The sequence below is a fragment of the Tasmannia lanceolata genome, unplaced genomic scaffold (assembly GCF_043159265.1).
Source record: "Tasmannia lanceolata isolate RefF3 unplaced genomic scaffold, GAP_Taslan_0.1 ptg000012l, whole genome shotgun sequence".
NCBI classification, from domain to species: domain Eukaryota; kingdom Viridiplantae; phylum Streptophyta; class Magnoliopsida; order Canellales; family Winteraceae; genus Tasmannia; species Tasmannia lanceolata.
In genome coordinates this window covers 42395295-42409369 of record NW_027518689.1, presented here as the reverse complement: position 1 = coordinate 42409369, position 14075 = coordinate 42395295, and the positions used below count along the sequence as shown (strand labels likewise).

Below are 14075 nucleotides of genomic sequence, written 5' to 3'. Positions count from 1 at the left end.
AGAAAAAAGAGAGAAAACCTCTTACCATTCTCATAATAAGGTTTAATGTCATTGGAACCACTGTCTGTGTTACGTGCCTAATTGGCCGTAACGTAAATAAACAAAAAACAAAAAGAGATAAGAGGAAGAAAGAAGTTGATTTGAGGCAACCAGACCTCCTAACAGCTCGATTCGAGAGGAGCCATGACCCTCTTAAACAAAGTCACCTTTGCAGTAGATTTTCTCCACCTTCTCCTTTCATTAACTTACAAACTTAAATACAAGCATAAATGTAGTTTTACATCACTGCCCCACGAGGAAAAGATAGAAACAATCAATGACATATTTTGGAAAGGATTGAATCAAGTTCACTAATGCACAAATCTCAAGATTAAAGAAGTGTGGTTATAGACGAAGATTTGTACGTAGAGAGCGACTCGAAAGAAAGGACGAGAAAAAAGAGAGAAAACCTCTTACCATTCTCATAATAAGGTTTAATGTCATTGGAACCACTGTCTGTGTTACGTGCCTAATTGGCCGTAACGTAAATAAACAAAAAACAAAAAGAGATAAGAGGAAGAAAGAAGTTGATTTGAGGCAACCAGACCTCCTAACAGCTCGATTCGAGAGGAGCCATGACCCTCTTAAACAAAGTCACCTTTGCAGTAGATTTTCTCCACCTTCTCCTTTCATTAACTTACAAACTTAAATACAAGCATAAATGTAGTTTTACATCACTGCCCCACGAGGAAAAGATAGAAACAATCAATGACATATTTTGGAAAGGATTGAATCAAGTTCACTAATGCACAAATCTCAAGATTAAAGAAGTGTGGTTATAGACGAAGATTTGTACGTAGAGAGCGACTCGAAAGAAAGGACGAGAAAAAAGAGAGAAAACCTCTTACCATTCTCATAATAAGGTTTAATGTCATTGGAACCATTGTCTGTGTTACGTGCCTAATTGGCCATAACGTAAATAAACAAAAACAAAAAGAGATAGGAGGAAGAAAGAAGTTGATTTGAGGCAACCAGACCTCCTAACAGCTCGATTCGAGAGGAGCCATGACTCTCCTAAACAAAGTCACCTTTGCAGTAGATTTTCTCCACCTTCTCCTTTCATTAACATACAAACTTAAATACAAGCATAAATGTAGTTTTACATCGTTGCCCCACCAATCAACTTACATAACACATAGGCATAACTAATATCTACAACCTAAAACTTATAACCACATTCTAACTAACACCACTAATATGCACATAACATTCCTTCCCCTCAAGGTCAAATTATTGAAATAAACACTTTAATCCACCGAGGTCCCATGTCTTAATGGCAGTGATCACTTGTACTCTACATTCAAAATTCGTTGTGATCAAAATTGAAACCCGCATCGAAATGATGAAACGATCGAAGGGGCTTGCAAAATCAAGATAGTCCTTATGACGTGTTCAACTGAATCACCATCGTCACCATTAATCCTCGTATTTTTCTTTGCTAAAAGATGAACATTGTCACGATTTAATTTTTGATCTTTGAGGATTTCTTTGATTGCCTTGCTGATTGTTTCCAAGCCTTCTACAAATCGTCGATGTTCTTCCAATATTTTTAAAACAAGCACTTTAATCTCCTGTAGATCTTCATGTATGGATTCCCACTTCCCAGAACTCCGATGACGCAGCCATGGCGTAAGATCGACGGCTCTGATACCACTTTTTACGTGCCTGATTGGCCGTAACACAGATAAACAAAAAACAAAAGAGAGAAGAGGAAGAGAGAGATTGAGTCGAGGCAACTAGACCTCCAAACGGCTCAATTCGAGAGGAGCCATGACTCTCCTAAACAAACTCACCTTTGTTGTAAATTTTCTCCACCTTTTCCTTTCATTGAAATACAAGCATAAATGTAGTTTTATATCACTGCCCCACTGACCCACTTACATAACACATAAGCATAACTAACATCCACAACCTAAAATTCATAACCACATTCTAACTAACACCACTAATATGCACATAACAGTCTGCTGCCACCACTCCATTGTGGCAAAATCCACCTTGCTAAAATAATAGGCAGAGCTAGGCATGATGACCAATGGTATTCTCTTCTCTCATGCAAGGAGAGCTATGAAAAAACAGAGATACAGATGCAAAATGCATTGGATATGGGATGAATGAGTATAGAGATTTCGAACGATCCCAATAAGAGCTCAATTGGGCTTAGAGGAGGATTTTTTATATGGTGTAAGCCTATTTTTAAAAAAGTACTATGCGACTTGCACCTGAGGATGATCCAGACCGTCCATTTGATGGGATACAAAGTAAATAGTTTGTGCCCCAACAATCATTTCGACACTATGATCCCAATCCTCAGATCCATAGAGGTTTCCATAGAATGTATTTCCTCTGTCTGTCGGAGGGCTAGGATCATCCCATGGAAATGATTTGTTTGTGCACAACTTATTACACTGTGGCCCATAAAATCAAATGTGCGGTTTGGATCATCCAATGGTGCAAGATGTGCAATACAATTTTGAAAAATATTGGACCTATTCGAAGGGCCCACTGTGCGAAGATTTTATATAAGGAGTTTTTATAGGGCGATGATAAATTCGCACTCCCTGTTGGATAATTCGCACCACTTGCAGCATGATTGGCCGTCAAAAAGCATGATAGTCCGCCACAATTCAGGTTATAAGTGGAGCGAATTATCCTAGAGGGGATGCGAATTTATCACTACTCTTTTTATAATATTAAAGTGGGCCCCACCAAATGACCGACTTTAGAAATACCACACGTACTCTGTATCGGTTGTCGTGTCGTGACATTCATTTCGGCTCCAGCAACAGTTTTAAAAACCTCGCGCCAAGCACATCTTTTCTCCCACACTGAAATTGCGCAAATGGAAAATCCTAACCCTAACCCTAACCCTAACCCTAGCAAACCAGAAGATCACCCCCCTTCAACTCCTCTCCCTACAAGAAAACCTCTCACTGATTCAAATCTACTTTCAAAACCCTTCACCTCCCCTTCTTCGGAGAAAGAAGTACGTATATCTCTCTTCCCCATATGCATCACCAGAAAAAGGTGAAAAAACCCTAATCTCCTTCATTTTATTTCTCGTTTGATTTAGGGTTCTTGTTTTTATTCTTTTGTTAGGTCTGTTTGTTTGATTGGTGGCTGATTAAATCCGAAAATGATTGCGATGGGAAGAGATTAGCTGTTGCAGGGTTTACATCCAATACGTAAGTTTCTTTTTTCCAATGTCTAGGTTTTCATTCTGATATGTACATGTTTATGGTGTGTGTGTGTGTGTGTGTTGTAGTTGCAAAGTAGTTATCATGTAGTTAATTATGTAGGATTATGGGTGTTAGTTCTATTGTGTGTCATGTTAGTGGGTAGAGTTTGTGGGTAAGTGGGTTGTTGATGTGGCACTCTCTATGTTCATGTATTTAAGTTATTGTATTTGAATGAAATGGAGGAAGAGGATTTTAAAGCAAAGGTGACTTTGTTTAGGAGAGTCATGGCTCCTCTCGAATCGAGCCTTTAGGAGGTTCGGTTGCCTCGAATCAGCCTCTTTCCCCCTCATTTCTATTTTATTTTCGTTTATTTCCTTTACGGCCAATTAGGCACGTAACACATTCATCAAGCATTTTGATAAGCAATTAAGCATTATCATTCGTTCTTTTTGTTCGGTGTTGTGTTTGCGAGAACTTAGGGCTTGTTTGGATTGGAGGATTTTTTTGGGAAAAGTTTGGCAAGGAAAAATATTTCTATTATTTCATACTCTTTTTACAAGTGAAAAAATATAACTTGAACTAACCTTATTCAATTTATACTTGGAGGGACCTTCAATTTATGATAATATTCCTCTAAATTAACCATAATCATATCTTTATGATAATATTTCTCTAAATTAACCATAATCATATCATTTCACTTTAAATTATGATTAGAAAAAAATTCTCAATAAATTTTTTTTTCTGCTAGAAATATATTTCTTGCAATCCAAACAGGGCCTTAGGGCCATTCTGTCATTATATTCCATTTTTGATCTGTTCATTCATCCCTTTTTCTATTTTTTTGTGAGAATTTACGAGACAGATTTCAGCGTGTTTTAGAAAAATTGAATTCAACTGCTAAATAGACAAGCTGGAAAAAAAAAACAGTGAAATAAAGAAGGGTTTTGCTAACTAGTGCCCTTAGGACACTCGTTAAGGTGCATTGGAAACATAATTTTACACACGTTTTGGGATATTCACGAATATTTTAAGACTTTGTCATTGGAAACATGTTATGCTTCTAATGCACCTTAAGCAAAACCCAATAAAGATAACTAGCGGTGGGTTGCGGAGATGTGAACCTTATTTCTTTTATATAACAGCAATTCCAATGGTCCTAACTGGTTTTGAAATTTAAATTCCCCTTTTCAAATTCAAATGAACGTAGTTTGTTCAGAACATAGTCGGCCTTCCACAGGTGTGAATTTTGACCATTTGGAGCTTTCTGCATTGTACACCCAATTAAATGAGGGATCCATGTGTATGTTGCTTATTTTTCTTTATTTTTTATCATCAATGATTTCTGTTAGTTGTAAACAGCCAGCAACATGTAGGGAGAGTATTTCATTCTTCACCTGTTGTAAAGAGATATGATTCCTTCACTCTCAAGACCGGTGATGGGTTTAAGGTTAAAATCCAGGGTCCCATAAATGGTCAACGTACCCATCAAGGTTTCCCCAATGAGGTGTGTAATATTTTGTTTTTAAAACTTTTTACTTACTCTGTTTCTCCTGTTAGTCGTGTTGATGGGCATCTGATACCCGGCATCCTACTGTTCATTTGGCAGGCTTCTAGTATTTTCTTCACCGGTTTTCCTTATAACTGGGAAGACTATGCTGATAAATATGCTGGGAAAGAATCTAGAGATCAAAGTGCTCCAGCAAGAGTATGTAGTTATGGTGATTTACCCACCCCTTTTGCTTATAGTGCGACTTCTGCTTTGCTAAGTCGCTTAGATGAAGTTCCAATCAGTGGACTGCATGATTTTGTGCTTGCGACCAATGCTAGTGCCGACCATCACATGTTACAAACTCGTGTTACTGATGTACTAGGAAATTGCAAGGGCACTGCTTTGAAGAACCCTACTGTGCAAACTCCTTTAGATATGAAAAATAAGCCCTGTCCATCTTTGATGGAGGGTTTTGTGCCAGAGGAAAATCCATGTAAACATGAAACGACGAAGAGCTACCAGAATCTCGAGAACAATATGGATAATGTTGCTTCTGTGGATTGTAACTCTGGTGATTTTGTGGTTAGTCGTGCTGAAGGAAATGTATGTTGCCCATCGGCCATGAATGCTACAAATTCTGGAGTTGAAGAAAGTAACAGTAGATTGTCAGACAAACAAGATAAATCTAGTCTCAAAGGCGGTGATGAATCTACAAATGAAATCATCAGGGAGAATGGTTCTACAGTGGAAACAGAAAACAAATGTAATGATGCTTCAAATGATTGTATATTGCAAACAAATACGGGATTTGTTAGCATGTCTGAGGCCGGGATGCACAAGCGAGAGAAAATTTCGAATAAAATTGAAGTCACAACATCAGATATTTTATCGAATAATTTGGAAAGCAATGAAGGAGAGAGGCAGACAAGCTTTTGCAACCCTGAGAATCCAAACAATATAGTTAGCTCAGTCAACTATAACTCTATTGGCGATGTGGTGAATCCCGTTGAAGAGAAGTTAAGTGGCAGGAGCCCTATGAAAGAAAGTATAGTTGGACTAACAGGCGCTGAGGGAAAAGTAATGAGAAATGAATTAAAAGGAAAAAAGGTCGTCAGTAGCTTGAAGAGAGGAAACACACTTATACATGGCGAGAAAAAGGGAAAAAAGGTCGACAGTAGCTCGAAGAGAAGAAGCATAAAGTACTCTTCAGATTCTGCAACTGGGAACTATGAAACTGATACGGTAAGTCGTTTCAAAGAGAAAGTGACCTTAAATACTTTAAATGCAAGCTAATGTTCTCTCTGAAGTGAATAGAGAGGAAATGCTAAATTAGGTGTTGATGAGCAATAGCGTATTACCCCAATCTGGTTCTTAATGTTTGATGTGATGATGTGGAACAGACAAGTCAGGTGAGTCAGGTGAATACTGAATCTGAGGGGCAACGGAGCAGCAATAAAAAAATTGGCACGGTTGGGAATAAAAAGAGGACAGCTATAAATTCTTCATATGTAAGTTATCACCGATACTTAGATTTTTTGCACTTGTTATATTCCAAATAGAATGACATGATAAGGATATGCACAAGTTATATTCAAAATGGAATGACATTATAATGATTCAGTGCCAATTTCCTCACTCCTCTGTTTGTAGTATTTACTGTTTGAGACAGATATGCTTTGCTTGCTTATATGCTCATTATTTTTTTTTGAAAGATAGATACTGTAATATTGGAGTCGAGGTATCACGGGAGTCCAACTCTCTACTCCAGACTCTACTTCAATGTGACGCCAATTTTAGCAATGGAGTCAATGTGTTAATTATCTTCTCATCTTAAGAATATTGTCTCAAACAAGCAAGCTTAGTTGCTCATTATGACTATATAAATCTTGAAAATTGGTTAGTTTGTACTGCGAGTCTGTTCTGCTTAGTCAGTGTGCATGGCTTCCCATATGTAATTTGTAACTAAAACAACTAACAAGCAGGATGTTCATATATGTTTCTTCTTATGATTGATTCTGTGTTCTTAGTTGTTCATAATATGGCATATACATGTACCTTAAGTTTTAGCGCTTTAAATGTTGAATTGAAGAACTAAAAACGGGGAAAATCACATTTACCAGCCATCTGATGTTTTAGAGAAAGTAATATAAAAAGTCGAAGATCAGCTAAACAAGGGGCAGAAAGCCGTAAAAGAAGCTACTAGCCAAGGAATCAACAAAAAACTGTAATATTGGAGTTGAGGTATCACGGGAGTCCAACTCTCTACTCTAGACTCTACTTCAATGTGACGCCAATTTTAGCAATGGAGTCAATGTATTAATTATCTTCTCATCTTACCAATACTGTCTCAAAGAACTATGAACAATAATTTCTTTGTCCTTGAAGGATGAGATTGTTAAAGTATAAAAGATAAATAACGCATTTCTCCAACATCTTAAGCTTTTAGAGAAGTTGGTAAGTTAACATGGTATCAGAGCCAAAGGTTTCGAGTTCAAACCTCCCGGATAGCAAAAATCCACATGCGATGGTCGGCCCAAAGTGGGACCACATGTGACACGTGTTTGCCAAGTGGGCCACACGTGTGGGGGAGTGTTAAAGTATAAAAGATAAATAGCGCCTTTCTCCAACAGCTTAAGCTTTTGGAGAAGTTGGTAAGTTAACAGAGATTAAGACTCTCGAGATCATATTAATTCATGACTTGGGAGATAATCTGTGGATTTTTTATTTTGTTTCGAGTGTTTATGATTTTTTTAAAAAGAAAGAACGCTAAGTAAGGGAGACTTCTCTCATATTTACACCTTATTTAGCTAGCAAATCGGCTTTATCTGGGTGATGGGGTTGCTATATACCATAGTTTGAAAACTCCTCCCGAGTCCACTACCTTTTACCTTGGCCGTGTTCCGCATTGTGCCACATCCTCGTCCGCGTTTTTTCCTGCAGAGTAAATAAAAACTCCTTTGACTCCCGAATTATGACTGCGTCAACCCAGTACTCAGCTGCGTTGTGCCGAGTCGACTAGGATTTTCTTCGGCCACGTTCCGCACCACATCCACGTTTTTAAACATTGCTATATACTTTTGGCTATGCATCCTCCTTTTTCTTCTCCTATAATTATTTGACCATCTTTGTCTTTTTATCAATGAATTGCTTTGCCATTTAAAAAAAAAAAGATCACCCAAGATGTAGTATAGAGGAAAGAGGGTGAAAATAATGACTGAAGAAGAAGTTTTCCATCAAACAAAAGAACAGAAATATGTTGTAGGCTTTGGTAGACCCTCTTCATGAAATCCATACATTTATACATAGGAGTTTTGAAATAAGAATTACAATAATGCCATTAATGAAAATGGGCCCTATCATAGCTTTCATCGTAACCCATAAAACAAATTTAACTAAAACATCAAATAAACCATTAAAAGAACATTCTAATCCCAACAAATTACGTAGAGGAAGAAAGGATTGATTCCTTCTTTACACATTTTCAAGCAGAGAGATGGATCTGATTTTGTCGTGGTGGTTTGCTTACCCTTGAAGTATGCAGTATTCATGATGATGCTTCTGTATGTTCGTCTCATCTTGAGTTTAGAGTGAAACTGGAAAGTGCATTCACTCTTTCATTTTCATACTGGTCGCTATTCCTAGCTAATACTTATTATCTAAGATGCACTGTATCACACCATTTGAACACATCCAGGGATCAGGAATGATTATCACACTCTGAGAGTCTGTTTTGGTCACAAGCTTGAAAGTTGATCCATGACAGTGCCATCCTAGATATATATATTTTCTGCTTGTTCTCTTATTCACATTCCTCATTGTGTCGACGTTTGGTCCCATGGTATCGAATTCAATTATTTGCAATCATTGGAAACACCAGTTCCTATTTCATTAATTTATGCATGAGATGGCTGTTAACATGTGACCGTTTTTTTAATATACTGGGTGTCTATTGTGATGCTGAAGACAAAATTCCATGTCTCTTCACTCATTTTTTTTTTTCAATCTTCTGCAACCATTTCAAATTGTTCGCTGTTTTGTATTTTTTAATATTTTTTGTTAGACGCTTTGGTTTTTATAGTTTCTGCTTTTGGTTTAGGTAACTGGAACTTCGCTTACTTTGGAGAGTGCAAAGAAGTTATCATTTGCCTCACCAGAGTCAATCAATTTCAAAAGATCAAGATCAGGTATGATTGTGTCATCAAGGAGTTACTTCTCCTTAGGTTTTACCTCTTGCTAATCTGGACCCATTGATTACAATGCTTGATCAGTACTATTGGTTGTGATCTATTCATTGTATGTCTATGGCCATCTACTAACCCTCTTGGGTCTTTTGCAGGAAGACTACTTGTCCCTCCACTTGCTAACTGGTGCAACCAAAAAATAGTTTACACTGCGGTTTGTGGCTATTGTTCTCCTGTAGTTATGAGTTCCCCTTTTTCTTTTTCGGTTTATTTTTTTTATTTTTTGCATATATTCTGTGTAGCATTTTCATACACATGCTCGTGCACTTGCAATTTATTCAGACATGCATTTTATAAGTTTCTGTATGGTTGCATGCACAAGTCATCATTATGTTTGCAAGGAGCAATTTACTTGTTTAGAAGTTCAGATTAATCACAAACAATTTTTGTGCTCTCTTTAAAAATGCTATTTGCTTTTATTTTCCCGTCGACCACCATATGTTTTCAGTTAGTTTGGACGGTAAGGACCTTTTTTGGATGGTGAGGACCTTTAGATGTACTTTGTTCTTTATAACCATAGACCGGTAGTTATTGGAAGCTCTCTGGTTGGGTTGGAAGCTTGCTTTGGAAACTAAAATTTTCTCACTTCCCAAATTTAATGGAAGCATACTTCTATCACACTTCCTATTAAGTGATTTTTTTTCTTCTAAAGGAGTATTTTCTCTTTCTCTTTTGGTATTGCCAAATGAGTGTATTTTAAACTTGAAACACTTCTTTTAAATACTATAAAAGAGTGTATTTACGACTTAAAAACACATTTTATTTTTCAAATAAAACTTTGTGATTTTATTTTTTCAAAGACTTAACAAAATGAATATAACTTTAAGCTTGTAGAACTATAAAACCCTAAAACTTATAATTGTAATTGGCTGTGAAGTCTTCTTTATCTAATTGTTACCCTAACTTACATTAATCCGTACTCCTAATCTAGTGTAACCCTTATTCTTTCTATGCATTTCCCGTTCATTTATAATTCTAATCAGCTACAAAGTCTTCTTTATCTAATTGTTACCCTAACTTACATTAACCTTTCTTCCCTATTCTAGTGTAACCCTAATTCTTTCCATGCTCTTCGCGTTCACTACCACTCTGGCAACTATACCATAACACTTATTGGGTTTTTTTTTTTTTTTTTCCATTTTGCCCTTTTTATTAAGGTAGTTTCTTTTCGTTTGTCAAAAAGTTAGTTTCTTCTGTTCTTTTCGTTTGTCAAAAAGTTAGTTTCTTCTGTTTTTGGGGATTATGTAATTCTCTCTCTTATGCTTGTGGGTGGATACGTTGTACATAATGAAAGATAGGTATGCAACAATTGTCAATGCATCAATTACATTAACCCCTTGTGCAAATCATTGAGTATCTAACGAGAAATTTAATAATTTTGGTTGTTATCTTGCGAAAGTTGAGACTAAATTTTAGGCTGAGAGAACACATTGTAAGGATGTTGACTGGTTACGTCCGGAGGATCGACTTAGGTAGAAAGCTCTATTTTGATGCCTATAGTTATTATTTTAGGTTTCTTACCGGGCCTAGTAGAGATCTTACTATTCCAATTCTATTTTTGATTCCTAAACAATGTTTTTGCCAATAGATGATATTTCCTTTACTTTTGCTTTTGATAATGATGCTTCTCTCTTTATTCTGCATATATATATAGAGAGAGAGAGAGAGAGAGAGAGAGAGAGAGAGAGAGAGAGAGAGAGAGAGAGAGAGAGAGAGAGAGAGAGAGAGAGAGAGAGAGAGAGAGAGAGAGACTTTTTTTTTTGGTGGGTGCGCGTGCGTGGGTGTGCGAGAAGAGAGAGGGGGGGGGGGGGTGTTACTGGTGAATAATCAAGAGGGTTTGGGAAATGGTAAGAAAATGCGGCAAATATATCGTTTCCCATCAAAACAAAAGCAAAGGAAGTTTACATGGAACACATTGTAGGATGTTGGCTGGTTACCTCAGGTGAATTGGCTAAAGTAGAAAGAGCTGTTTTGAACTTTTGATGCTGGGAGCCAGTACTGTGTATTTTAGGTTTCTTCCTGGGCCTAGTAGAAACGTTACTATTCTAATTTCTTTTTTTGATTCCTGAACAATGTGGATGCAATTCATGACGATAAATGATATCCTCACTAGTTTTGGTAATGGCTTTTCTCTATTCTACACTGAGAGATGGGCGTGGCCTTTTGTTACTGGTGAATAATCCGGAAGGTGCGGGAGATGTTAAGAAAAAAGGGGGCGGGGGGGGGGGGGGGGAGGAATTATCATCCCCCAGTTCTACATCTTTAGAAGAGACTAAATTATAGGATGTTAGGCACTTAGGCTTGTTACCTCATGAGGATTGACTCAGGCAGAAAGAGCTGTTTTGGTACTGAGGGCCAATAGTTTGTATTTTAGGTTTCGTACTTGGTCTGGTATTCTGATTTTTTTATTTATTACTGAACAATGGGTGAATATAATTCCCCCGCTACTTGTTTTGGTAATGGAGCTCCTGGGAGGGAAGGAGAGATTTACCTTTTATTACCAGAGGGTAATTATGAGGGGATGAGAGATCATTAAAAAGGGGGTGGGTTAATCATATTTTAAAAAAACTAAACATGTTTAGAAATGAGAGACTACACTGTACATTATCAAAATAAAATAAAATGAGAGACTACATTGTAGGATGTTGGCTGGTTACTTCATGAGGATAGACTTAGGCTGATAGATCTGCTTTTATGCTAGGAGCCTATAGTTTGTATTTTAGGTTTCTTACAAGATCTGGAAGAAATGTCACTGTTCCAATTTATTTATTTCTCATTGATGAACAATGGATCTATTTCCTGACAATAGATGATATCCCCACTATTTGTTTTGGTAATGGCACTTCTCTCTTTATTCTACACTCCCCTAATTAACTGTTCTAGACTTACAATCAGAGAAGTGTTCAATAAATCTTGGAGTGCCATTATCAAAACAAGTGAGTGCATGCATTATTCCTATATCTTGGTTATTTTCCTGTTCTCAACATGTTTGAGCATTTTATTGTTTAAATCTTTTCCAAGAGCAGTATACATTTGGGTTTTCTCCCGCTTCACCCCCCAGATTATGTCCCTTGCTTTTGTTTTGCCAGTATTGATATTGATATATACTCTATCGGTTGAATTTATTTATACTGCTATGTTCTATTATATCATGTGGAAATCCCTAATTAACATCCATTCATTTGTATATTTTTCATTTTAAGAATGTACTAATGCTTTGTAGGATGGCGGGATTGCTGGAATCACCATGGGTAACCTGGATTCTCCTATCGGTTTGTCTCGATCCAATGAAATTTGCAAAAACTCAGGTTTGTTTCGATCGAATGCAATTTGCTAAAAACTCTTTCAATAAACTAATCAAAATTCTCTTTCTGGATTAGTTGTGGTGAAACTCTGATTCATTTTTTTTTTTCAGCCGTTTGTTTCATGGTCTTCTACTATAAGACCCATCTCTTGCTCATTCCAAAATGTCTTACTTTTAAAGTTGCAGAATTTCTTGTTAAATGTAGCAAACGTACAGCCTTATGAGGCTTGTAGGCAATTGAACTGCAGTGTGGTCTAGTTCATGTTTAATTAAGCCAAAGCCTAGAGTTTGTCTTTTCTTAAACCAATTGTATTCCATTTAATTTCCCACAATCAATTTAATCTTTTGAGAAGCAGGAAATTTCTGGAAGCTCCATTTTTTCTGAGCAATTGACTGAAGCCTGAGACAAAATTTTGAATTGACCAAACCGCCCTAAAACATCATCCATGTGTAAAAATAAATTGACGGCATTGCGGTGATTCATACTCACCCAAAACATCCGTTTTTAACTTTTTACGCTCTTCTGAGGCATTTTGATGTTCCACCCATACTCATCTATGATATTCATGTTTTTTGGGGAATGAATCTATGCAATTATTTTAGGGACTTGGCGTAAACAATTATTGTATGCTGTGTTATCTTTATTAGATGGTTGTCGCATGTTATTATGATTTAGTTTAACAACCTAGAAAGTGGTGCTTCTCATATGTGACAACAAGATTTTTAAGTTCACTTGTGCGGAAGATTCAGTGTGAATGAACTGGATCATTCCCACTTGTGCGGAAGATTCACATGCACATTATCTTGACCTGTGGCATAAGGGTCACTTCCAGTGGTTTTTAGGTAACATCAAAAGATTGAAGGATCTATGTGGCCCATCTGTACTGCTTTAGTTATTTTGCTGCAATATATCGGTTTTACTTTGTAAGTACCATAGAAAAGAAAATAACCCTTAAGAGTGCCCAGGGTAGCTATTGCCCACTGAAGTGAATGAATCTTTTGTGTTTTGTTTGCAGTCTGTAGCACTGAGCATTCGAGAAAGAAAAAGAAGCTCGCTTGAATTCCATGCATTGTAAGAGACATGCAAAGTGCTATTGGGCTCTTTCCAGGTCATCTCTTGAAGCAAATACCGAAGGGAATTGATATGTGCATGTTATTATGATGTATGTGGAGTGGGTTAGAATGTAGTTTTTATGTAGTTATGGCAATGTGTTATTGGGTAGTGGGTGTTAGTTGTTGATGATGTGTCTTGTAAGTAGGTAAATGGATCGAATGTAGTTTTTATGTAGTTATGGCATTGTGTTCGAGGATAGTGGGTGTTTGTTGTTGATGATGTGTCTAATAAGTAGGTAAAGGGATTGATGATGTGTATTAAATAGTTGTATTACAAGGAAATGTAGAGAATTTTACCGCAATAAAGGAAACTCTGTTTTAGGAGAGTCATGGTTCCTCTCGAATTGAACCTCTAGGAGGCCCCTCGAATCAACCCCCTCTCTTTTCTATTTTCTCTTTGTTTATTTATGTTATGACTTATTAGGCACGTGATAATAATATAACCATGATACTGATTGAAATTGCACTTTGAAAAATCAAGTCTTTTTGTGCTAAGGATTTACACGCACTGTATATTTGTATATGATGGTATACATATATAAGTATAGACATGATAATTTCTATAGAAGTACGATGGTATTTTTTTTCATAAAATTTCCTTGTTTCTATCATCTAATTGGCTTTAGAAACTGTAGCCATGTATTCCTTTCCGTGATCAATGAAGCATTTAAATGCATATGGAACTAAATCTAAATATAATTTAGATT

General features: G+C 36.7%; 1 protein-coding gene across 3 annotated transcripts; it reads left to right on the top strand.

Moving 5' to 3' along the window:
* The first annotated feature begins 2806 nt into the window (after positions 1-2806).
* Positions 2807-13712, top strand: LOC143888275 (uncharacterized). 3 transcript variants are annotated; one of them, XR_013254521.1, is made up of 10 exons: positions 2807-3025; positions 3139-3224; positions 4581-4725; positions 4828-5952; positions 6111-6218; positions 8807-8894; positions 9047-9126; positions 12175-12259; positions 13272-13409; positions 13440-13712. XR_013254521.1 is itself a non-coding variant. In XM_077392643.1 (9 exons), exons 1-9 carry the CDS (start codon positions 2882-2884, stop codon positions 13313-13315), a joined length of 1884 nt encoding a protein of 627 aa, XP_077248758.1. In that variant the 5' UTR covers positions 2807-2881; the 3' UTR covers positions 13316-13712. The 3 variants fall into 3 exon arrangements, 2 of the variants coding, with proteins under 2 accessions (XP_077248758.1, XP_077248757.1); XM_077392643.1 differs by having other exon boundaries at positions 9047-9105; positions 13272-13712; XM_077392642.1 differs by having other exon boundaries at positions 13272-13712.
* Positions 13713-14075: the final 363 nt, after the last annotated feature.